General features: G+C 45.2%; 1 protein-coding gene across 2 annotated transcripts in view; it reads left to right on the top strand.

Moving 5' to 3' along the window:
* The window catches only part of CUNH8orf34 (chromosome unknown C8orf34 homolog), a 351910-nt gene that overhangs the window by 109880 nt on the left and 215006 nt on the right, over positions 1-27024 (top strand). For both annotated transcript variants that reach the window (XM_088471481.1, XM_088471480.1), the window contains exons 4-6: positions 11087-11215; positions 12407-12435; positions 23259-23431. In XM_088471481.1, coding sequence (XP_088327607.1) covers positions 11087-11215; positions 12407-12435; positions 23259-23431 — 331 coding nt within the window. The remainder of the gene's footprint in view (positions 1-11086; positions 11216-12406; positions 12436-23258; positions 23432-27024) is intronic.

The following is a 27024-nucleotide window of genomic DNA, read 5'->3' as shown; positions in this document are numbered from 1 at the left end:
ACAGGTTCTTCGCTGCTTGCTTATTGCAGCAAAGGAGGTGTATGTACTGATCCTATGTGGTTGCATGCTCACAGTTCAGGCTGCTAGGGAGGGAGCCAAAGATCCCTCTTCACCGATACTGTAGCCTACAAGCACCAGAAGCTAACACATCTGGGGGTAAATACAGTGCATCTGGAAAGTATTCACAGCGCTTCACTTTTTTCACATTTTGTTATGTTACAGCCTTATTCCAAAAATAGAATAAATTCATTTTTGTCCTTAAAATTCTACACACAATACCCCATAATGACGTGTAAAAAGTTTTTTTGAGATTTTTGCAAATTTAATAATAATAAAAAAAAACCTAAGAAATCACATGTACATAAGTATTCACAGCCTTTGCCATGAAGCTCAAAATTGAGCTCAGGTGCATCCAGTTTCCACTGATCATCATCACCATTGGAGTCTACATGTGGTAAATTCAGTTGTTTGGACATAATTTTGAAAGGCATATACCTGTCTATATAAGGTCCCACACTTGACAGTGCATGTCAGAGCACAAACCAAGCATGAAGTCCAAGGAATTGTCTGTAGATCTCCGAGACAGGATTGTCTCGAGGCACAAATCTGGGGAAGGGTGCAGAAAAATATCTGCTGCTTTGAAGGTCCCAATGAGCACAGTGGCCTCCATCATCTGTAAATGAAAGAAGTTCGGAACCACTAGGACTCTTCCTAGAGTTGGCCGACCGTCTAAACTGAGTGATCGCGGGAGAAGGGCCCTAGTCAGGGAGATGACCAAGAACCCAATGGTCACTCTGTCAGAGCTACAGCATTCCTCTGTGTAGAGAGGAGAACCTTCCAGAAGGACAACCATCTCTGCAGCAATCCACCAATCAGGCCTGTATGGTAGAGTGGCCAGATGGAAGCCACTCCTTAGTAAAAAGCACATGGCAGCCCGCCTGGAGTTTGCCAAAATGCACCTGAAGGAATCTCAGACCAAGAGAAACAAAAGATTGAACTCTTTGGTGTGAATGCCAGGCGTTATGTTTGGTGGAAACCAGGCACCGCTCATCACCAGGCCAATACCATCCCTACAGTGAAGCATGGTGGTGGCAGTATCATGCTATGGGGGTGTTTGTCAGTGGAAGGAACTGGGAGACTAGTCAGGATAGAGGGAATGATGAATGCAGCAATGTACAGAGACATCCTGAAAACCTGCTCCAGAGCGCTCTTGACCTCAGACTGGGGTGACGGTTCATCTTTCAGCAGGACAACGACCCTAAGCACACAGCCAAGATATCAAAGGACTGGCTTCAGGACAACTCTGTGAATGTCCTTGAGTGGCCCAGCCAGAGCCCAGACTTCAATCCGATTGAACATATCTGGAGAGATATGAAAATGGCTGTGCACTGACACTTCCCATCCAACCTGATGGAGCTTGAGAGGTGCTGCAAAGAGAAATGGGTGAAACTGCCCAAAGATAGGTGTGCCAAGCTTGTGGCATCATATTCAAAAACACTTAAGGCTGTAAATGCTGCCAAAGGCGCATCAACATATTGAGCAAAGGCTGTAAATACTTATGTACATGTGATTTCTTAGTTTTTGTTTTTTTTAAATTAAATTTGCAAAAATCTCAAAAAAACTTTTTACACGTTGTCATTATGGGGTATTGTGTGTAGAATTTTGAAGACTAAAATTAATTTATTCCATTTTTGAATAAGGCTGTAACATAACAATATGTGGAAAAAGTGAAGAGCTGTGAATACTTTACTGTAGGTGCAGACCACATTCCCTAAAATAAATATCTCCTCTTCAATCTCTCCTAATGCTGCTTCCAGGCTGATTTTTTTTCATGACATGCTGCCACTGCCTCCCCACTCTGCCAACCCCTCCTCTAGCTTCATATCCTCCTTCAGAACACAATTTAAACTCCTCAACCTCACCTACAAAGCTCTTACCTAACTTCTCCCAGCTGCATCTCCAATCTTATCTCCCTCCATGCTTCTTCCCATCCACTCTGGTCAGCCAGTAACTGCTGCCTCTCCTCTCCACTGATTATAACCTATCATTCCTATCTCTAAGACTTCTCCTGTTTGGCCCTCAAACTATGGAAAGCTCTCCCTGTCCCTAACAGAGTTTCTCCGACCTCAAATGCTTCAAATGCTCTAACAAATATCCCTTACTGATCTTGTAGACTTGAGTGAATATGTAATTCCTATCTCCCTGCTGACTTGCCTGCTTTGTGACTCTCTAGTACCATCACTTCTACTTTAGAATGTAAGCTGTCATCAGCAGAACTCTCCCCCCTCTCTTGTCTCATCCATCCCCTATAGCAGGGGTGGGGAACCTTTTTTCTGCCGAGGGCCATTTTAATATATATAACATTATTCATGAGCCCGGTGCAGGCCACACCCCCTTTGTGTGATGTCACACGGGCGGGGCCACAATTGCCGGTGGTTACAGCAATGACCGGGGAGCTGAAAGGGCAGCGGTGTGACCGTATGAAGAATCCTAAGGACGCACCAGGCGGCACTGCTGCATAGATTCTGGCTGCAGGGTGCCATTCTAGGCACCCTGCTAGCCAGATGGGGCTAGCAGATAAAAGCTCAGAGGGCCAGATGAAATGATTCCGAGGGCCTTATACGGCCCCTGGGCCTGAGGTTCCCCATTCCTGTCCTATAGCCATAATTGCCGACTTGTCATATCTCCTCTCTGGGAGAAGCCTGGAGAGGAGATGCAGATGAAGACACTGGGGCGGGTACAAGCTCTTCACTTCATTTGGCCCCGTCCTCATGACAGCAAAATTATGCAAATAGGGGGTCTGCTAGGAGGGGGTAGGATTAAAAGGTAGCAAATCACGTCATATAGGCACATCCCCTCTTTACGGTCCCGCGATTCACAGCATTATCTCCCCATCCTGCACACTTTAGTATAAAGTGAGGAGGATGCGGGAGATCCTACCACTCTGGGACTACCCAAAAGATTGTGAGTCTCCCGGACCTTTTCGGAGAGTAAGTTAGTATTTCTTATAGATGTAATTATGCCATTACATATATACTGTACATTATGTATCGGTATGCTGGTTACTCTGTAATTTTGTTACTGTGACAGCCCTGTTTGTATCACTGCTCTGTATGGTGCTGCAGAACTTTGTAGCCTTATGCTGGGCATACACTATACAATTATCTGTCCAATCTGGCTGGATGGAATGAAAGCCTGGTAATGTATGGGAACAAATGACAGTCGATCATATGGTCTTAAACACTGGAAAATGGACAAAAAAAACAATTGTTCAAATTGGTTAAATTTGTTTGTTTTAACCAATTTGTCTGAATGACCATTTTTGTCTGTTTTCCAGTGTTTGTGAGCAAATGGATGATTGTCATTTGCTCCCATACATTACCAGGTTTTCATTCCAACCAGCCAGATTGGACAGATATCTTACAGATAATTGTATAGTGTATGCCCAGCATAAGTAATGTCCTGTGTTCATTACTTGATCAAATAGCCCAGATTTCTAAAAAGAGCTTTAATCATGTGGATCAGCTGTTTACTGTATAATTTTGGCTTGCTAAATAGGCCCCATAATCTTAGGGCAGCCTAAAGACTCATTTATATATACCACAGTATTGTACTGTATCTCTGCTTTGCCAAAGCAAAGGAAGGATCCCCTTTAAACAAAGACAGAACAGCGCCACGCATTGACAGATTGCTTTCCATAAATCAATGACACAGTCACATTGGCGCATACAGTACTATCTGGTGTCTGCAAAAAGAACCAACTTACAACAAAAATAAGCCCAAGTCTATATAGCCTGTGAGTTGGTTTTGCTTTTTAATTTTTTTTTTCACTTTAAATTTAGCAGCTAAAAAAAAAACAAAATTGCACCAGTGCCTGCAACTTGCAGGCTATTACATTTAGGCCATAATGTCTTGGGAATAGTCAGTAATTCACTATAATGTCCCTTTAGGGACAGTGATAGACATTGCACTTTGTAACTGCTTTATAGAAGTGAATGACCCATGGTTGTAGCAAACATCAGTACTGTAAATAACCTTAAGGAAATGGACATCCCCTTTAAAATTGTATGTAATAATAATCTTACATTTATTTAGTGCAGCACATTCGTCTTATCCATATGTTTCCCTAAAAGCAAATAAAGTTTGTAAATAGGTTGTAGTAATAGGTCCAGGAATGCTACAAAGGATACTGTACTTGATTTCATCAGCTATACAGCCAGTGACCACACTTAGCTACTCAGTGCTGTACTGTAGATACTGTATTCCTGATTTGCACCTGTATCTTGCAGTAACTGAATTAGCTGTGCAATGAAGTGCTTTCCACTGAGATTATCATGTTCCTGGTGATGCAGATCATTAATATATGCATAGGCGAGAGCGGTTTGTTGTGTAATACGAGGAACACGCTGATAAGTGTATACTCGCTTCTTGCAGGCTGGCTGGACTGAACCTGCATTTAGTAATTAGTTTATGGCAAAACATTGTTTTCTGATTTAAGCTCATTTCACCTTCCGCTATCTACATCAATACAATCCATACAGTAGCTAGCTATACAGTTTTATCTACAACATTTAATACTATTTGCTTCCTACAATTACATGGTGATTAAGGGGCCTATGTATTAAGCCATTTTTTACATAAAATTATGCAAAAACTGCAGTTTCTGCATAATTTTATGTATCGATCCTATGTACTAATGGCACATTGCAGGGAATTTCACAGAAATCTGCAAAGTGCTAGTTAGCACTTCATATTGCAGCCCCCATTAATATCAGTGGGGACTACGATCTAACCCCTATGTACTAAACTCCAAAAAGCGACGCTTTTTGGAGTTTAGCCCTGGTAGTTTACACTATCTTCAGATAGTGTAAACTACTGTTTGTCTATGGGGGCTCCAGGGGAAGGAGAGAGATCTCTCCCTCTGCAGCCCTGGCCAGTCCCGGAAGCTGACGCTGTGCGCATGCACAGTGTCAGCTTCCCCCCGGAGAAGTCTTTCACTTCAGGGGAATGCAGGGGATATTACTCGCGGGAACAATGGTTACCCTGCGAGTTCCCGGTACATAGCCGGGATATTTACACTAAAGATGACAATATTCCCAGCGAGTTGGATCGTTAATAATTGCGTCAGTACCGCAATTATTAATGCATAGGCCCCTAAAAGAGACAATTTGTAAAAATCTACATAGGAAAACGTGTCCTTGATATAAACTTTTTATTTATATAAAGCCAATATATTACTTATGCTGGACATACACTATACAATTATCTGTCAGATATCTGTCCAATCTGACTAGTTGGAATGAAAACCAGGGTGACCGCTGTCCCTGCGAGTTATAGACCGGAGTTCTTGTTAGCTGTGAAGTGACACTGCAAGCCAACACGAACACAGATAGACTACACTCAAGCTACACAGTGAGTCGACACAATCATCAAAACAAACTCCTGCAGTCTGCATTACCTGCACACGCTACACTGATCTCCCTGGTGTGGACACTGCGTAACCTGCACTCTCTACACTCATCTCCCTGGTTTGGACACTGCAAAACCTTTCTCCTCAGCTGCAGCTTCTTGCATTAAAATTTCAGTTTTTGAGAAACCTCTGAATGCACATCCCAAACAATGTAATTTGCTTCATATACACATGATTACCCTGTCTAATAGGGGTATTCAATATGGAGCGAAAACTTCATTTTTGTGATGTTTTCGCACCGATGACATCATTTTCGCAGGTTTTGGTTTTACACCGTATTCAATTTCAAAGACTTTTCGCAGGTTCGAAAAGTCTTTGAAAAAAAACGGGGATAACTTTTGCAGAATTGGGGTTTAAGGGTGACATTTTAAAAATAACTGTCAAAAAAAAAAAAATAAATAAATAGGGACACCCCAAAAAATTAATTTAAAAATTGGGGTGAAAAAAAAAATAATGGAAAAATGTGTTTAACAATAGGGAAATAGGTTCAGGGCTCTTCTGCAAATATGCGGCATGTGTTTTCTAGAATAGGCTATTAGCGGTAGGTGCATAGTTGCAGAATTTTAAAAAAATTACTTTAGGGACATAAAAATAGTCTAGTACCCATTTTCATGTACCCCAAATTTGATGGGACCACTTAAAAAACAAAAAAAAAATAACCTAAGTGCTCTTCTGCAACACTTCAATGTCTGGAAAAAAACACCTGCTGCGGCTATTCAAATCCCCGACTTTCATTTGCAGGCTAAAACGGGGGTACCCATAGTGATCCCCCATGTTTTTACAGTTTTAGGGGAGTCCTACAATTTATTCCAGATACATTAGTTTTTTTTCGCAGATCCCACTTCGCAGGTTCCCGTTTTCGTAGGTTTTATATTGAATACAGGGATAAAGCGGGCACGCGTCCTATACTTTATCCCAGGAAAATCTCCGATGTGGAGCAAAAAGTCCAGCACGGACTTTTCGCTCCCATATTGAATACCCCTGTAAATGTACTTCTTACCAGTGTATTATTTACTACTCTTCATTTGACTTTTATTCCTCCAACACTATTTACCTACTCTCTTCCACTACTTCACAGCTATATCACACTTCCTAATTGTCGGCCTCCCCTCTAATTATCTGCATCCTCCGCTGTGCTTTCCTGCCCACCTCCTACTTGCTCTCTTGTCATTCTTCGCTCTCCCTCCACCCTGAGTCAGCCACCATGCCTCCTTGCCCCTGCCCCATACCAATCATATCCACCGGCTTACACCTTCCCCTTAGATCTAGCCCACACGCCCTCATCCACAACCCAGACAATCTCATCCACATATCCCCTGTCCCCTCCCTCCCATTCTCCTGTGCTCTCTGGAACTCCAGATCCGTCTGCAATAAACTGCCTGCTATCCACGACATGTTTATTTCCCACTCTCTAAATCTTCTCGCCATCACCGAAACCTGGCTCTCCTCCTATGACACTGCCTCCCCTGCTGCGCTCTCCTATGGGGGCCTCGCTTTCACCCACCCAATTTCTTGACAACTTTGCTGCCTGGCTTCCTCACTTCCTCTCTGCTGACTTTCCCTCTATGATCCTTGGTGACTTTAACATCCCTATTGACATCACAAATCCTGCACCCACCAATTTTCTTGCCCTCTCCTCCTCCTTTGGACTTTCTCAATGGACCTTCACCACTACCCACTGTCTCTGCCACTCCCTTTACCTTGTCTTCACTCATCTGTGTGCTCTCTCTGACTTCTCCAACTCTCCCTCCCCCCTCTTTGACCACCATCTGCTCTCCTTCACTCTCTTAACTCCTCCACTCCTCCCCTCACCCTAAGCCACCATCACCAGGTGCAATCTTGAGACTCTCGACCCTGCTGTTCTGTCTTCATCACTTGACTCTATCAGCCATGGCCTGCCCTAACCAGGCGGCCTCCTTCAACAGCATCGCCCTCACTTCTGCACTTGACTCCGTTGCCCCCACCTCCTCTGTCCCCCTCCATCAGTCCAAACCCCAACCCTGGCAGTCCAAACTGACCCGGTTTCTCCAAAAGTGCTCGCACACAGCCGAGCACCTCTGGAGGAAATCTCGCTCTCTGACGGACTTCCTTCACTTAAAGTTTGTCCTCTCTTCCTACAGCTCAGCCCTCTCCCTCACCAAGCAATCCTTCTTCCAGTCGCTCATCTCATCTCAGTCTTCCAATCCTGCCGCCTATTTGGTACTTTCAACACTCTCCTTCGTCCACCCCTCCCATCCTCCCTCACTGCATTTGACTTTGCCTCCTGCTTCTCTTCCAAAATTGAGGCAATTCGTCACAGTATTTCCTTCAATCTCTTTGCTGCAACCCCACCTCCCCCACCATCCGTACCTCTTGGCCACCCCACCTTGTGCTCCTTCAGCCCCACCACTGGCGATGAGGTCCACTCCCCCATCTTGTCCTCTCCCCCCTCCACCTGCCCCCTTGACCCCCTCCATTCTCACCTTCTACGTTCCCTCTCCACTGCCTGCTCTCACATTGCTTACCTTTTCAACTTATCTCTCTCCACCGGCTTTTTTCCCTCATCATTCAAACATGCTCTTGTCACACCTATTCTTAAAAAACCCAACCTTGACCCATCCTCACCTGCCAATTACCACCCCATTTCTCTTCTCCCTTTTTCCTCCAAACTACTTGAATGGCTTGTCTACAGCCGCATCACCAGCTATCTCTCTGACAACTCCATCCTTGATCCCCTTCAATCTGGCTTTCGCCCACTTCACTCCACTGAAACTGCCCTGGCCAAAGTCACCAATGACCTGCTTACAGCCAAATCCAGGTGCCACTTCTCTTTGCTCATCCTCCTGGACCTCTCTGCAGTCTTTGACACCGTGGATCATACTCTCCTCCTCCACACCTTTCAGACCTCTGGCATCTTGAACACCGTCCATGCCTGATTCACCTCTTACCTCACCAACCGCTCCTTCTCTGTGTCTGCCTCTGACTCCATCTCCCCCGCTTCCACCCTTCCCGTTGGTGTCCCACAGGGTTCTGTCCTGGGCCTGCTGCTCTTCTCCCTGTACACCTCTACACTAGGAGAACTCCAGCTCCTTTGGCCTCCAATAACATCTCTATGCCGATGACACGCAACTATACCTGTCCTCTCCCGAACTCTCCCCTTCTGTCCTCTCTCAGGTATCCAGCTGCCTCTCCGCCATCTCTTCCTGGATGTCCGAGCGCTCTTTGTAGATCAACATGGACAAAACCGAACTCATCATTTTTCCCCCTAATAGAGTCTCCACTCCAACCAATCTCGCTATCACTGTTGACAACACCATAATCTCCCCTGTCCCCCAACTTTGCTGTTTGGGTGTCACCCTTGACTCCACCCTCTCCTTCACACCCCGCATTCAATCTCTGGCTCAATCCTGTCGGTTCCAGCTACGCAACATCGCTCGCATTAGGCCTTTCCTCTCCCAGAATTCTACAAAAGTGATTATTCATTCACTAATCAATTCTCGGCTTGACTACTGCAACCTTCTCCGTACTGGCCTCCCACATTGCCATCTTGCCCCCCTCCCATCTGTTCTTAATGCTGCAGCTTGACTTATCTTCCTCTTGCGCCGTTCCACTTCTGCTGCTCCCCTCTGCCAAAACCTGCACTGGCTCCCATTCCCCTACAGAATCCTTTTCAAACTCCTCACATTTACATAAAAGGCCCTCTCTAACTCTACTGCTCCCTACATCTCCAACCTCATCTCCTTACATACTCCCTCCCACTCCTGTCTGCCAATGACTGTTACCTCTCCTCCACCCTGGTTACTTCATCTCATGCTCGTATCTAAGATTTTGCACGTGCAGCCCCCCTACACTGGAATGAGCTCCCTCTCTCGATCAGGCTCTCCCCGATCGTGCAGAGCTTTAAACATGCACTGAAAACCCATGTTACCAGGTCTCTGTCCCTCCCGCCGCAGCCATCTCTACCTTGCTTACTTCCTGCACTCAGGTTCCCCTCTACACACTCATGCCTCATGTCATCTGTCTGTCTCCCCCCTCCCCTAGATTGTAAGCTCCTAGGCGCAGGGTCATCCTCCTCACTGTTACTTGTGTTCTGTTTATATTTTAGTTACTGTATTGTAATGTAATGTTCTGTGTACCCTTTACTGTATGTACAGTGCTACGGACCACTTGTGACGCCCTATAAATAAAATGTAATAATAATAATGTGTGGGAGCAAATAACAGTCGATCATATGGTCTAAAACACTGGAATACGGACAAAAAAACAATTGTTCACATTCGTTAAATTCGAGTGTTTTAACCAACTTGTCTGAATGACCATTTTTTCTGTTTTGTCATTTGCTCCCATACACTACCAGATTTTCATTTCAACCAGCCAGATTGGACAAATAACAATAATAATATCTGACAAATAATTGTATATTGTATGCCCAGCATTAGTGCTTTACAGAGTCTTCCTGCCCTTGTGGAGTTAACAGTCTATATTTTCTATCAATAAGACCTGCAATACAGTCTACAAAAAATGTTTTGGTTTTTTGGGATGAGTGTACCAGGAGGAAAACCACACAAGCATGGAGAGAACATATAGGCCCTCATTCAGAGGCGGTCGCAAGAAGCGACCGCTCACACTGAATGAGGGCGGCCGCTTGCCTTTTCAAGTGCGACCTCCTGGTCGCTAACTAAGCTGTGGGTTACCACCTACAGTTTTAGCAACCAACCAGGTTGATGGTCGCGATGGTCAAGACCATCGCGACCATCGGGGCTTGCAATGAGACCCTAAGGTTGGGTCTCGGCAATCGCAAACCCCAGGGAGCTTCCTGCTCTGGTCAAGCAGGAAGCTCCCCACTGACATCACTGCTGATGTCAGTGCGGCCACCCACAAAACGGAACGCCTCTGTTTGTGTAGCCACCCCCCCGCCCCGCCTCCATAACGGGGCGAGCTGTCGATCAACATCGACAGCCGCCCCTTTTGTAGTGAGCTACGGAGCGAGAGAATTTCTCTCTCGCTCCGGGGCTTGAGCACGCACAGTGCGGCCGCTGCGCGTGCGCAGTTCCTTAACATCGACCTGGTTGTGAGTGCTCAGCGCTTGCGACCGGGTCTGAATGAGGGCCATAATCTCCACACAGACAAAATATGGCTCCAACACTGTCAGTCATCTATACTAGGCAAACAGTGCAAGTCAACATCAGTCACACAGTATGCTTCCAATCAAGGCTATAAAAGGCCTAGCAGGGTGTGGCTCACAAGCCAGCCCTTGTCTAGATGTTACCTCTGCACCTGAGGGGTGAGTGCATTTAACTGCAATTTAGTAGTATGTTGGGCATATATACTGATGTAGGACTTGCAGAGAATTAGGGTCCCTTGACTGCAAGCTTAAATATTTTGGTCAAAATATGAACAAAACACTATTCTTTATTTACTAGATACACACAGATTTGCAGTATATTATTGTTAACGTTGATAGCAAAAGTCTTTCAGAAATGGCACAGCCCCAGAGTACCTGCGCCATTTTGTAAAGGGAGGACGGGGTCCAAAAACATCTGCTCATGTGTCTGGTAATAGGATCTTCACTGATGTGTGTTGAATTTCATTTTAGGGCACTTTTAGTTAATGCTATTTATTTTTCCTGTTTCTCAGTACCCAGGTCAGTTGAACACCCTAAATGGGATTGGCGGACGAAACCAGAAAGTCAAGATTTTGATGAGCTAAACCACATCCTTCAAGAAAGCAAAAAATTGGGGAAAGCTCTGGAAAGTCTCTCCCGCAGTAAGTACTTCCAGGGCACATATTGGAAACTTGTGTTTTTTCATTGTATATGGTTTTTCCACATACTTTTGAAAAGGAACAAACTGATTGTGCTTATCCAATAATTTCCCAGATCATGCACAATATTAAAAAAAGATATGACTAAAACAACCCAACTTTATTAAAAGGAAACATTGCATTAATAGGGGGCCCTTCATCAGAAGCCCTACTGTTCATAAATGGCTTCTTTAGAGATCAGAAAAGCTGTATGGAAAGGACACATTGCTGTGACCATCCAATCAGGCGCAGACTCTCATATTATATTAGTTTGATGGTTCGGTGAACATGATCTACATAAGCTACAGGCACTACTGCCTGACAAGTCATTCATAGAGAACCAGAACAAATGGCTAGGCTTCCTATTAAAGTCACCAATCTGACTGTAAAGGGGAGGTGGTTAAAAGCACATATTTTACATTTCAATTTAGGAGTAGCAGAATACTTCCACTACCTACAAGGGAAAACAGATATGTGATGGTGGAAGGGCCGCCAGAACTGTAAATGCCAACCAGTTTGATGTCCCCTAGGGGCTTGAATTCGGCATATTATTGATCAGTTAAATAGGTTGTTGAAAGGGAACCAGCGATCTTGCTTTTTTATACAGGTCAAGAGAGATGTTATGAAGGTGTTTTGCTCATTACAACATGTATCGTGTCACTTTGGTTGCCATGGTAGTCCAAAACAATCTGTAAAATGATAAATCACTAGCTGTAATAACCTGCATTACCTGGCTTTTATTTATTTATTTTCTCTCTCTTCCTTAAACACTTTCTCTCCACCTCTCTCTCTCTCCTTTCACCCCGCTTTTCTTTCTCTTCCCCACCCTAACACATTTTCCCCATCTTACCTTCTCGCTCCCACCACTGTCTTTCACTCTCCGCTGTGCATGTGTGATGGGATAGGTCAGAGTTCATACTAACTGTCATAACATGACAACGTGATAAGTTTTTATCAGCAGTCGATTTTATTATATACAGTAGATTAATAGCAGCCTTGTAAACAGACCAATGAGAAATGGTATATATCAAGATTCTTCTAATAGCCTGCCACAGTGGATTATTAAAAATGTTTATGGGCTTGCTGCTCAATGTACCCTGACATGTGAAAAGGTTTACTATGTTTCATTTATTTTTCTTATGTTTATTTTTATAGGCATTGCTGTTTCAGATGAATTGGAACAGGTAATATTAAAACATTTTCAGTGATATATCCTACTTACAGTAAAAGTGAAATCATGACAAATCACGTAATACTACACAGAAGTGTTAAACCATATTTACCTACTTTTGGGATCTCAATGCTGTAATTCCCTAGAGGCAAGAGCATGGGGTGTGGGAACATGATTTGTGTCATTGTGACTCTACCTCGCACTGCGCAGTGTCACAATTCAAGCCGGGTTTGTAGGGCCATGGTGCTACGATTTGCAATATTAAGCCCCTGCCCATTTCACTGAGAAAATGTTTGGGAACTGAGGGCCTGATTCAGACCCGGTCGCAAGCGCTGATCGATGGTGGCCCAGAGCACATGCACACGACGTCGCTCCGGGTCTCGTACCAAAGGGGGCGTGCTGTCGATGTTGAGTGACAGCATGCCCCCTTTGGTTGGCGGGCTGGGGGAGTGGCTGCCCAAATGGAGGCATTCCGTTTGGGGCCGGCCCCACTCACATCACGAGTGATGTCAGCGGGATAGATTTCGGCTCTGTTAGAGCCGAAATCTCTCTGGGGCTTGCGGCAACGAGACCCTACCACAAGGGTCTTGTCGCAAGCCCGATGGTCGCGATGGTCTTGACCATGGCGACCATCTTCCTGGCCGCTCGCTATAGCTGTGGGTGGTCACCCACAGCTATGCGAGCGGCCAGGAGGCCGTTCTAAAAAAATAATAGCCCGGCCCTGATTCAGAGCGAGCACTCTGACAGAGCATCCAGCTCTGAATCAGGGCCTGAGAGTGTGTCCATCTCCACCTGTGATTCAGGAGTCTGCAGGACAGTTAAGCAGACTAGAATACACTAGTACAGAGGTTCCCAAACTGTTTTGAATCATGGTGTCCTCCTAGAGTACCAGCATTGTTTTCACTGCACCCCTAAGCCAAACATTTGTTATTGAGAAATTCAGAAAATGTTTAGTAGAGTAGTAAAGTGAATGCTTACCTGTAATCCTTAGGTTCAGTTATGTGGTGGTGGACAGGTTTGAGCTTCTGTTTGTCCACATATTTACATTACACTGACCATAAATAATTTGATTTGTTGCTGGACTACTAACCTGAGGCACCCCTGTAAGTGTCCCGAGGCAGCCCAGGGTGCCACCGCTCACAGTTTGTTAACCACTGCACTAGTACATACTGTATATACTGCAATGGAAGGGTCATTTTCTAGAGCGTTGTCTGGTTTTACCTGGGTGAGCTGCAGAATGTCCTAGTGAGGGGTTAGTTCCTGGCTACTACATTATTTGATCAGATTCATCTGTTGACATCTTCAGATCCTAAGGACAAGGATAAAATGTAAACTCACACTAGCTACAGTCATAAATACAGTTGGGTCAAGCTGATGCCTTTTTTAATGCAATAGCAGAACAGGTAAAATCCTACTGGGATATAACTCACACTGGACGATATGTACTAACGCTAAAATGCGGTCAAAACTAAAAAGCAATACTTTCCGGGGCTAGTACCCAATAGGCAACACCATCTATATATAGAGTTGCATAATAGAAGCCTATGGGCTTCTTTTTGGAGCATTGCTTGAGAGGGATCCAATTGGTTCCCTCCCAGGGTCCCCTGCAGCTCACTCATGCGCTGGCCGATGACCATGTATGTGCAGACAGACTCCCGGCTCATAAACCAGGAAGTCCTCTCATCGCAAATGACAGCCCGAGTTGTCCGTTGCAATTTTAATCGCAATTGTACGTGCCCCTGTAGTTGAATAAATTGAAGGTCTGTCCCCATAAATGTAACAAATATTATCTGTGCCCCCTTTGTGTATAGGGCACCCAACCCTAGACTGGTGGCAATTTTCCATAAACATCATGTGAATGCGATTTCGAAGGTTTGAAATCATCGTACTTCGCCAGTGATTTAATTTTTAACTCTCCAAACAGCTGGGATAATAGTAATAGTGTGGAGTGCAGTGTGTGACAAAAGTAAAGCTGCTGGACCAAAAAACGGGCGTTGACAAATTTACTCCTAAGTGACAGTGGGTGCGATGTATGAAGCATTGCATTTTGGATGCGATACCTCCCGCCAATTACTGCATGTATACCATGCGGGTCAGTGACCACCCCTACTGCTCTGGCAAATTCTCTTTAATTCTGACAATGATAGAAGTTTTTGCAAGATTAGCTCTAATTTTATCCCAACCGTCAGGGTACAGCGTCTCATCCGCATCCCTCTCCCAGGCCAATTAATGCACTTCCTTTTGAGGTTGGTTGTGGGCCAGTAGAGATTGATAAATAGAAGAAATCAGGCCCTTGAGGAACACTTCACAACGGCATATTGATTCTAAAGAGAGGAATTTGTGGTAGTTGAGAGAATCTATCAAGTTGGAAGCAATGCCATTTAGCGATGACCCCTGCCATCATTATGTGAAAGGGCCCAAACATATGTTCAGGCCATCACTAGAATAGTGTCAAAGTATTTGGTATAAACCGCATTTGGTTTGGCCTAAACTACATGCAAATTAAGAGCTTCAAATTAATTAAATAAATCTGGCGGTTTGTAGCTCACCCAAAATCACAAATTGATAAATGTCCCTCTTAGACTGTAGGCCTTACTCAGAGTTTGGAACAGAGTAAGATGGAGGAAGTAACTGTAGGCCTTATCCAGAGATGAACGCAACTTCAAATAGCACATGGATCAAGCGATTATTTGCCATTGCGCATGTGCGAATGCAGCAATGCGTTTGCTGTGCGTTCACGCTTACCACGGAGGCCCATTGCACATTTATTGACAAGATGTGACCATTTCGGAGTGTTGACGGGGTGGTTAGCGAAACGCAGGCGTGACTGGCCATTTGAACGCCGTTACGTGGGCGTGCATAAATTAGCCACTAGAATGGCATACGCAGCTCTGCGTGGCAGAAGAGCCCCCTGGCCTGCATCAGGGGTAAAATGGCCGCCGATGAACTTCGATGTTACCGATGTTTAAGTAGGTATGTGTAGTTGTACGCAAGTGTGAAGGCAGTAGTGGGCGTCTTTATGCTCGGGTGATCTTTGCTAACATCAGCATATTTTTGCAACCGCGTTGCATATGGAAACGCAGTTGCGATCGCATTAGCGTACATCTCTGAGTCAGGCCCTGTGTACCTGGACAAACCATGTTGCAATGCAAGGGGGGCAAATACATAAATTTTTTTGCATGCAGGGTAAATACTGGCTGCTTCTGCAAGTAGCCCACAAATGCTGGCAGCTTTATTTTTATACTGCAATTTAGATTTGAGCTAGGACACACCCCTATCAAATCTAAATCACTTTGCACTTTTTAAATATGCCCCAGCTGCAGTACGCCATGGTTTTACCAAGATGCACAGTTACTTGCTCTATCTTACTTTAGGCCCAAATCAGAATCGGGCCCTGTGTCCGATAATTGTGTAACAGCGATTGCTTACAGGATTCATATTATGTTGCAGAACATAAAATGCATCTTCCAAGGAAATTAAATGCTTTGTTATTGTATCTCTCTACAACACGAGGGTGTAACATTCTAATCCATATGGATTTTATTTAGTACTAGGTTCAGCTTCAAAATTAGCTTTCAGCCCGACTACCCTGCTCCACTTCCACCTAAGTTAGTGTATATGTATACTGACTTTAATGGAATTTTAAGTTGATAAAATTAACATTTTTATGAGAGTAGTTTCATTTTTAAGCAGTGCAATGAAGTACTTTCATTTTTTAATTGTATTTCCAACTACACTGTATAGTTTTTAGCACACTTGTAACTCTCTTCAGCCTGTTTGCCTGCTTAACAGCTTTTGACAGAGCCACCAAATGCATTAAGGAGATTGCTTACAAGCATTCCTAGCACCTGAAACTAAAACGTATGGCAAAACGTTCTTTATATACATTACTGAAATGAAAAGTGAATATGAAAGGTGAATGCACTGATGGATACAAAGACATTTCAGACTCCTACAACTACAGATGTGCCCACATACATGTGTCCTCCGTGACTACAAGTCACACCACACATAACGCGGGAGCTCAGTGTGACTCGGTAGCGCCAAGTGTCAGCGGCTGTAACACTGTAACATAGCGTTTCGCATGCAGGTACACAGTGGCATAACTTCATCCCAGGTGCCCGGAGGCAAGATAAATGTTGGTGTCCCCCCCAAACTAAAATGTACCACCCCCCAGCACCTATGCCAGCCCCAGCTGCCGCCGCCCCCCTTATGCAGTTCCTTTTGTATAATGCCCCCAGTAGTGGTCCCCCTATGCAGTGCCCGCCTATGTAGTGCTCCCCAGTAATGGTCCCCCTATGCAGTACCTCCAGTAGTGAGCCCCCGGTAGTTGCCCCCAGTAGTGAGGCCCCTGTAGTTGCCCCCAGTAGTGAGGCCCCTGTAGTTGCCCCCAGTAGTGAGGCCCTTGTATTTGCCGCCAGTAGTGAGCCCCTGTAGTTGCCGCCAGTAGTGAGCCCCCAGTAGTTGCCCCCAGTAGTGAGACCCCTGTAGTTGCCCCCAATAGTGAGCCCCTTGTAGTTGCCCCAGTAGTGAGCCCCCTGTAGTTGCCCCCTGTAGTTGCCCCCAGTAGTGAGACCCCTGTAGTTGCCCCCAGTAGTTGCCCCCAGTAGTGAGGCCCCTGTAGTTGCCCCAGTAGTGAGCACCCTGTAGTTGCCCCCAGTAGTGAGCACCCTGTAGTTGCCCCCAGTAGTGAGCACCCTGTAGTTGCCCCCAGTAGTGAGCACCCTGTAGTTGCCCCCAGTAGTGAGCCCCCTGTAGTTGCCCCCAGTAGTGAGCCCCTGTAGTTTACCCCCAGTAGTGAGCCCCCTGAAGTTGCCCCCTGTAGTTACCCCCAGTAGTGAGGCCCCTGTAGTTGCCCCCAGTAGTGAGGCCCCTGTAGTTGCCCCCAGTAGTGAGGCCCCTGTAGTTGCCCCCAGTAGTGAGCCCCTGTAGTTGCCCCCAGTAGTGAGCCCCTGTAGTTGCCCCCAGTAGTGAGCCCCCAGTAGTTGCCCCCAGTAGTGAGACCCCTGTAGTTGCCCCCAGTAGTGAGCCCCTTGTAGTTGCCCCAGTAGTGAGCCCCCTGTAGTTGCCCCCTGTAGTTGCCCCCAGTAGTGAGACCTCTGTAGTTGCCCCCAGTAGTTGCCCCCAGTAGTGAGGCCCCTGTAGTTGCCCCAGTAGTGAGGCCCCTGTAGTTGCCCCAGTAGTGAGCACCCTGTAGTTGCCCCCAGTAGTGAGCACCCTGTAGTTGCCCCCAGTAGTGAGCCCCCTGTAGTTGCCCCCAGTAGTGAGCCCCCTGTAGTTGCCCCCAGTAGTGAGCCCCCTGAAGTTACCCCAGTAGTGAGCCCCTGTAGTTACCCCTATTAGTGAGCCCCCTCTAGTTGCCCCCAGTAGTAGGCCCCTGTAGTTACCCCCAGTAGTGAGGCCCCTGTAGTTACCCCCAGTAGTGAGGCCCCTGTAGTTGCCCCCAGTAGTGAGCCCCTGTTGTTGCCCCCAGTAGTAGGCCCCTGTAGTTACCCCCAGTAGTGAGGCCCCTGTAGTTGCCCCCAGTAGTAGGCCCCTGTAGTTACTCCCAGTAGTAGGCCCCTGTAGTTGCCCCCAGTAGTGATCGCGTGCGCACACAAAAAAAACAAACAAACACTTACCTTTATTCCGGCTCCAGTGCTGCTGCCGTCCATCCCCGGCGTCCGCTCCTCGGCACTATGGGAGTGACGTCATGACGCCACTCCCATAGTGCACTGCGAGACCCGGAAGACGGAGCTCACTCCTGAGCTCCGTCCCTGGCGTCCGCACCTCAGCACTATGGGAGTGACGTCATGACGTCACTCCCATAGTGCACTGCGGGTCCCGGAAGATGGAGCTCACTCCTGAGCTCCGTCCCCGGCGTCCGCTCCTCGGCACTATGGGAGTGACGTTATGATGTCACTCCCATAGTACACTGCAGGACCCTGAAGACGGAGAGAGCTCCGTCCTCTGGCTGCCGCCAGGGGTTTGAGTAGGAGCCGGGCGCCCGCTGGTAACACACTCAGCGGGCGCCCGGCAAAAGGAGAGTGAAGGGGGTGCGACCGCACCCCTTTCACCCTCCGTAGTTATGCCAATGGAGGTGGAGTGCCGATCAGCGGCGCTCTTTCTCCATGCAGCTCCCGGGGACAATGGAGCCAGGTGCCCCCTTCAGGGCTGACGTGTGGCGGCAAATGACTCCATTGTCTCCGGGAGTTCCGCCACTGCAGGTACACCCGCAGACGCACAGAGAACATAGGCATGCTGCATATCATTTTAATCAGCAGAAGCTGCCTGTGCTATCTATTCGCATCGTTGTGTGAATAAGACGCATTCGAAGGTAAAAAAGACACATGAAAATACGCTCGGCGCTACTGAGTCAGGCACGACTAGCAGGGCTGTTTAATGCGCCAGGAGGCTGGATGTATGTGGACCCATCTGTATATGTACTGTTCATCATCCTAGATTAGATCTGAAGGATGCTCCTTGCTGTACTGTAGGAACAATATATAGTACTACAGAAGAGGGGCTACTTTACCTGTGAAAATCAAATGTAGATGAGTTGGAGAGTTCTGATGATATATAATCATCTCAAAGTAATGCTGGCAGCGCATTACCAAAACTTGTGCTGTGCAAGAGGTGCAACTACCCAGTGATCAAAGGTGAAGGGGAGCAGGATAATGAACATTTTAGGCTGGTTATACAGATGTGTCCTTACTAAGCTTTGCTAAAATCGTGCAAATGACTCCTAAGTCTTACACCACTGTATTGTATACAATGCTGCGCCATGTTATAAGCCGTTTGGAATGTGCAAGTTCTCTCAAACATGCTTGTTCATCTATATGAAAGATGCAAGATAATAGCACTTTCAATTGTGCAAAATTCACATATAATTAAAAATGTGCATACCGGTACTATTAGTGAAAAGAGCTATCAGACATACAAGATTGCTGTCTATCCTTAGCACTAGCAATGCAGCTAAACGTGGGAAAATCATGTCATACATATAATACAGTGATCTATGACATACATGACAATCAACAATGGGTCTGATTCAGAGATGGACGAGGTAGCAGCGTTTTTAGATCCAGCTACTGTGCTTAAATATGCTAATGCTGCAAGAGGCGTCTGAAGGTAAAAGACGCCTCCAGCTGGTATAGCAGATCCAAGTGCTGTGTGAGTGTCAAGATGCAGCATCGGAGCAACATCGCGACCATTTGTAGCATCTGCCATCTGATGCAGACCCTGGCTTCAGCACTCCAGAAAACATGGGTGGCACGCTCCCTTTTCCAGGAACGCAAACTGGCGACATCCCCTCCCCACCCCCAGATGGTACAGCTTGGGCACACTGCGTGGTAACATGCAGGAATCGTTCTGCACATACGCAAAATGAGTCCAGCGCATTTGCAAACCCACAAAAATTGGAGATGTACATAAACCATCAGGATTACGTACATCTCTGAATCAGGTCCAATGTACAGTATAACAACATGAGTTTCCACTTTTAGCCGCATTGTCAATCTTCTGTATATGCAACAATGTTGATTAGTCTTCACACTCTTTGCTACTTTTTCACTAATATGGTACTACTTTTCCTCTAATATTATGCCACAGTACCTTTTGCCTAATATTATGCTACTTTTTGCCTAATATTATGCTACAGTACTTTTTGCCTAATATTATGCTACTTTTCTTCTAATATTATGCTACAGTACTTTTTGCCTAATATTATGCCACTTTTTGCCTAATTTTATGCTACTTTTCTTCTAATATTATGCTACAGTACGTTTTGCCTAATATTATGCTACAGTACTTTTCTTCTAATATTATGCTACAGTACTTTTCTTCTAATATTATGCTACAGTACTTTTTGCCTAATATTATGCTACTTTTCTTCTAATATTATGCAACAGTACTTCTTGCCTAATATTATGCTACAGTACTTTTTGCCTAATATGCTACTTGAAAGTGCTATGTTATGTATAGCAAAGTAGGAATGACAGTGCGGACACTCGTGAAACCTTTGCACGAGATCTGGTGCCACTCTAGTGAATAAGTTTTATGCTGAGAGCAAAAATAAGTAAGGACACATCTGTAGGTAAGGGCTAGGGGGTATTGTGTTTCTTCCTTGTTCCATGTGCTAATATAATTAGTTATGGCTCTGCTAGTAGCCTGTAGATATGCAAGTCTCACATTAATGTATGGAAAATATTTGAATCCATTAAAAAACGAGAATTGTTGACTATTTAGAGTCAAGCAAATTACAAGAACCAAGACAGCTTGGATTTGCTGTGGGAAGATCATGTTATACAAATCTACTGTATTATAATTTTTTACTCAAGTTGTAACTCGGGGTGGTTGTAAATGTTATCAATATTAAATGCAGTATCTCACACTGAGTTAAGTAACTGGAAATACTGGAATTTGGCTCAAACATAATAGAGCGGACAGGGCCACTTAGACTATGGTCAGCCATTGATGCTATAGGGGTGTGGTCGTTGGAGGAAGCACAGCTATTCCCCCTCAGTGTGTATATTGCAATGAGGGGGCATAGCGCACAATCGGGGACATGGTTGTGGCATCACAGGGGGTGTGTGGTTACGCCACCCCTGCACTCCCGGGCCCCCACAGAGTTCCGACTTAGGTAATGTGCCCCTGGAGGGTGGGCAGCAGTTGTACATTACTCAGTTTTGCTAAAGGACCGGAGACCGTGTTGTAGGCAATGGTGTAAGCTTAGATGAAGACCTGGTGACCAATGAAGTACCTCAGTGATCTGTCATTGGCTTAAGGTGCGTATCCACTAGGCGATTAAAGTGGGCGATTGAACGATAACGTCATCGTTATCGTTGAATCGCTCATTAGTTGTTCACAAATCGTGCATTAAAATGTTGAAAACGACCAGCGATGCGCGCTCCCGCTGGTCGTTTTCTACATCAATCATCGCCTGAACATGCTGGTCAACCTACCGATAACGACAGATTGTGCATGTTCGGGGATGAGGGAGGGTGCCTGCACTGAACATCATATCGTTCATTGTAGGGATGTGCAGGCTCGGATAGGTTCGAGTTTGCACGTGGAGTTCGGATTTTTCCCTCCAAAAAAACGGAACTCAGAAAGAGGCAAAACGTCATCTTACATGGACGAACATCATCATTCCTGGTCTTTTGTCCAGGAATGATGATGTTCGTCCATGTAAGATGACGTTTTGCCTCGTTCTGAGTTCCGTTTTTTTGGAGGGAAAAATCCGAACTCCACGTGCAAACTCGAACCTATCCGAGCCTGCACATCCCTAGTTCATTGTAGGCACTTTACAGGATGAGGAACGACTGTACGATTACAATGTTGTAATCGTCCTGTCGTTCCTCTATCGGCAAGTGGATATGCACCTTTAGTTTTGGTAAGTGATATTTCTTCTGACCTGCAGGGAAATATATGTTTTTTCTGCAGGTTATGCAAAGATGTATAGCACTATTCCTGCCCCTAAATTAAGTAAAATATATTTGTAATGATTTAGAGAAATGGGCTAAATTGAAAAAACTTTCATCTGTACTTATAGATGATATGAAGGTCAGTGGTTGTACAGGAAAGGGTAATAGTAGCAGAAAGAATGAAGTAATGCTGACACTATAGGTCTTTGGTAGGATCATACCTGGGGTAATGTGTGCCGTTCTGTAGGCTTTTTATCTAAAATAACATGGGCAAACTGTAACACATTTAAAGAAGGGCTTCTAAAATGGTGTATAGGTCGCATAACGAAATCTGTAAAAGCTTCAAGTGCTGAATATGAACAACTTAAAGGAGAGAAGGGACAGAGGTGATATGATTAAAACACTCAAATATATCAAAGGTATTTAATGAAAATAAGATTTCAAGAGCAAGGGTGACACTTTTTGAGATTGGATGGAGGAAGACTGAAAGAGTGACAGGACAATGTAATAATCTCAACATCTGTTGTAGGGACTCATACAGTAAAATAATTTAAAGATACTTGGGACAAATCTATTGCTATCATGAAGACTTATGAAAAATGAATAACCAAAAAAATAAAAACACACAAAAAACACAGGCTGGATGGACCTACCGTCAACTTTTATGCTTTACTGCAACATTTTGATTTTGAAAGTTGTATTGTGCTGATAATTTGCAAACACCACAGTATGTGGTTACAGATATTTTAAGCAGTTTAAATCTGAAATCTTTTAACAGAATCAGTATGAGATGACGGCGGCTGAATAGGGCGAATGGAAGGGTGAATGGTGCAGAAACCCTACAGGCGCAGCTAATGACCCTAACCCTCCCCTCTCACCCCCCCTAACTCTGCTTTAGTGGTGCCTAACCATGACCTCGCCGGGGGGAGCCTAGCCCTAACCTACCCTCGGTGGTGCCTAAACCTAACCCTTCCAGGGGGGTGCCTAACCCTAACCTCCACCCAGTGATGCCTAACCCTAACCCCCCTTCCCGTAGCCTAACCGTCCCCGGGCGGTGCCTAACCCTAATTTCTCCCCAGGGGTGCCTAAACCTAACCCCCCCCATCCCAGGCTATGTGCGCATACGTACCACCATCTGGACGTTCGGCATTCCGGCAGTCAGAATGTCGACTCCAGTATCCTGATGTCCTTTGGGGTATCGGCGTCGGCATTATGCCAGGCGTCAGGATTACAGCATCGGTATTTCAACTGCCGGCATCCCGTCCACCGGCATATCAACTGCAACCCCCTTTTTAACATATGGGTTTTGTAAGTCTTTCTTCTAAATAAAATTGTGCTTCTTTAAGGTTTGTAGTCATTGAATATACGGGGACTTCTTAAGCTTAGAACTAATACAGTGCCTTCTTCTTTTGTCCATGTACTTTTTTATTAGGACACACGGGCATTTAACTCCTCACTTCTAAGACCCTGTGTGATTGGAGAATGGGTTGGACGTGATGATAATGACATTGACCCTTTAGCTGCTGAAATGATACAACCTCCTGTACCTAGAAATAAAAATGAGCAACGTGAAGGAGATGAAGGCAGCAGTAGTCCGGCTGGGAGGTGAGTGACGTAATTGTATTAAATTAACATTTATTTGCACTGAACAATCCCAGAACATCCCAAGAGATGTATTTTGCATAGCCTCAAATGCTGCTGGTTTCATGGTTATTCAGCATTATGATTGGTTTTATGCATTCTGAGGGGTAAATTTACTAAGAGTCGAGTTTGGGCGAGTTTGCAAACTCATGCGAGTTTAGCCTCAAACTCGCAAATTTACTAAGACCAAACAGGTGTGAGTTTGGAAGTGAGTTTTCTCTTCTCACTGTTAAAACTCATGTGGGTTTACAAACTCAACTAAACTTACCATCGGCCAAACTAGGAAGTACTTTACATGAAAAAGTTGCAACTCGCAATTTTACAAAGAATCGAGTTTACAATCTGGGGTGAGTTTGTATCAAACTCACTGATAAATTGATGTTTCAAATAGACCACCTCCTGAGCTACGAGTTTGGCAGAAACATACACAGGCCAGTGTGATTTGTATATGTTTCTGCCTGAATACCTAATATAAAGTGTCTTTTTATTTTAAAAAATGACGTAGGTTCCCCCCCCAAAAGCCTAACTTGCCAGCCAGTCCTGGTTCCTAAAATAACGGGGGACAAAATGAGTAGGGTTACACCGTAATTTAGGAACCAGCACCTGGCTGCAGGGCCAGTCCTGGTTTTAATTATAGGGGGAAAAGCCAGAGATCTCAGGAGAGATGGAGACCCCCCCCCCAAGAAGGGGTCCCCCCAGAAACCCCAGGCTTGGTCTGAAGCCTGTGGCTCTTTCTCGCACCCCTAGAGCATTGGGTACGGGAGTAATAACGTGAGAAATATAAGGAAACTATTGTATTTTACAGTGGGACTACAGGTGCCAGCATGCCTGCCCTTTGGCACTTGTGGAGCTACAAGTGCCAGCAGATGGCCGGCACCCGTACCCCCACTGTAAAATAAATAGTTAAATAAAGACAAAACACACACACCGTGCCTAGTAAAACTTTATTTCATACACCTACCCATTCACACATATTAGAATCTGACTGGTTGCTATAGGCAACATCTCCATTTCTAAAAACTCTCACTTTAGTAAATATACCTCTTAGTGCTAATTTAGCCAGAAGCTCATGACAATATATACAAGTGTGTGTATATATAATATATATATATATATATACACACCTGGAATGAGGCAGTTAATAATGTAAGTGGCATGGAACTGGCCTGGAGAGATGCTGACAGGGTTCCACATTTAGGGAGTGATTCTCAGTTGAATGCAAGTGGGAAAGGGGACGGATTTCATTATAATGCACATTTGCGAAAGAATGAAATAGTAGAGCGTGCCGGATATGTCTCGTACTGACAGTCATCGCCATTGCAAACAGATTGACCTGTCTGTTGATGGACCACACGTACTCTGAAAAGGAAGTTTCTGGATGCTAATTGGCTGAAGATCATGCGAGTTTAAGGAACAGCTATTTTGCGCGAGTGTCATGGGCAGTAATCCAACTTCCGTGCGTAATCATAGCGTTCAGACGGAGATAGGAAATCTGCTAATGACAAATATTTTGCACTGAGCATGTAGTTGGTAAAAGCCCATAAAGTAATGATGATGGGTACGTCTGCAGGCTTCCACTTCCACACGCTCAGAGTTTCTGCTCACTTTGTTGGATTCTGGCATTTGCATATGAAAGTAAGTAGAATGCCATGGATGAACGTAAAAGCCATCACACGTGTGTCCATCCCAGAATCGCCCCCCTAGTTGCGTTTGGCTGAAATTGGGACGCATGTCCTCATCATACATTAATTAGACAACAAATCCTCTTATTCATAGCTTAGGCATCAAGCCTGAATATTGTATATAGGTATATTTTTGGAATTTGTTCGGTAGGGGAGCAATGTTAATTTTTAAGTATGATGTGATATACAGTATATTATGCTGTCCTGTGCCTCATGTGAAAGTCATGACCACCCACATCCACATTAACAACTGACCCAAGAGAGTGTTACAAATAGGGGTGTGCACTGGCCATTTTTCGTGTTTTGGTTTTGGAGCTGGATCTTTCTTCATGTTTTGGATCTGGATTGGTTTTGCCAAAACCACCCTTCCGTGTTTTGGGTTCTGGGTTTTGTGTTTTGGATCTGTATTTTTTTGGAAAAAGCATAAAAACAGCTAAAATCTTTTTGTTCCCACGCTATTATTAACCTCAATAACATTCATTTCCACTCATTTCCAGTCTATTCTGAACACCTCACAATATTGTTTTTAGGCAAAAAGGTTGCACCGAGGTAGCTGGATGACTATGCTATGTGACATAAGTGGGCGGCACAAACACGTGGCCCATCTAGGAGTGACACTACAGTAGCAGACAGGATGGCAGTTTGAAAAACTAGGCCCCAAAGAGTACATACTGCAAAGAAAAAAAAGACATGTAAGATGGAATTGTCCTTGGGCCCTCCTACCCACCCTTCTGCTCTATGGGAGGTTTCTGTCGTCCCTGAGCTCGCCTTAGGAAACTTGCGTTACAGTTTGACAGCCTTATGTTGCACACTTTAACAAACCAATCATTTCAGCGCCAGGGTCTGCCACACGACTGTGGCTGAAATGATTGGTTCATTTAGGCACCCACAAAACAAGCTGGAAATTAATCTGTCCCTGCACAAACTGTCTCTACAGAGGCAAGATGTCCTCATCCACCGATTCCTCACCCTCTTCAGTGTTGTTTTCATCCTTACAGAGTATTAATTCGTCCCCGCTGGAATCCACCACCACAGGTCCCTCTATACTTTCTGGAGGCTGGTCTTCCTGGAAGACTTGATAATTCATTTTGATGAACATCATCTTCTCCACATTTTGAGGAAGCAACCTCCTACACCTTTCACTGACAAGGTTGCCGGCTGCACTAAAAACTCTTTCGGAGTACACACTGGAGGGGGGGCAACTTAGGTAAAATAGAGCCAGTTTGTACAGGGGCCTCCAAATTGCCTCTTTTTCCTGCCAGTACAGGTACGGAGTGTCTGACATGCCTAGTTGGATGCTGTCACCGATGTAATCCTCCACCATTCTGTCAATGGTGACAGTATCATATGCAGCGACAGAAGACATGTCAGAAATTGTTGGCAGGTCCTTCAGTCCGGACCAGAAGTCCAAACTTGGTCCTGTCTGCCCTGCATCACCCCCACCGGGTTGCTTAGGATACCCAAGTTGTTTCCTGGCAGCCCCAGTTGCGGGAAAAAATTAAGAAGGAGCTGTTGACGTGTCATGTTCCACTTCAGCTGACAGTGTTTTCACCGGCAGGTCTTTGCGCCTCTGCAGGCTTGTGTCTGCTGGAAAGAGAGAAACCACGTAGGCTTTAAACCTAGGATCGAGCATGGTGGCCAAAATGTAGTGGTCTGATTTCAACAGATTGACCACCCTCGAATCCTGGCAAAGCGAATGAAGGACTTCATCCACAAGTCCCACATACCAAGCAGAATCGCTCGTCTTAGCTCCTCCTTCACTTTCTTCAGCTGCTTCTGCAAAAGCCTGATGAGGAAATGACCTGACTCAAGCTGACAGTGTCTGAACTGACTTCACATGTGCCAAGTTCGAAGGGCTGGAGAATTTTGCACACC

The sequence above is a fragment of the Taudactylus pleione genome, unplaced genomic scaffold (genome assembly GCF_031769625.1).
Source record: "Taudactylus pleione unplaced genomic scaffold, aTauple2 ptg000114l, whole genome shotgun sequence".
Taxonomy (NCBI): domain Eukaryota; kingdom Metazoa; phylum Chordata; class Amphibia; order Anura; family Myobatrachidae; genus Taudactylus; species Taudactylus pleione.
This window is presented reverse-complemented; position numbering and strand designations above follow the sequence as displayed.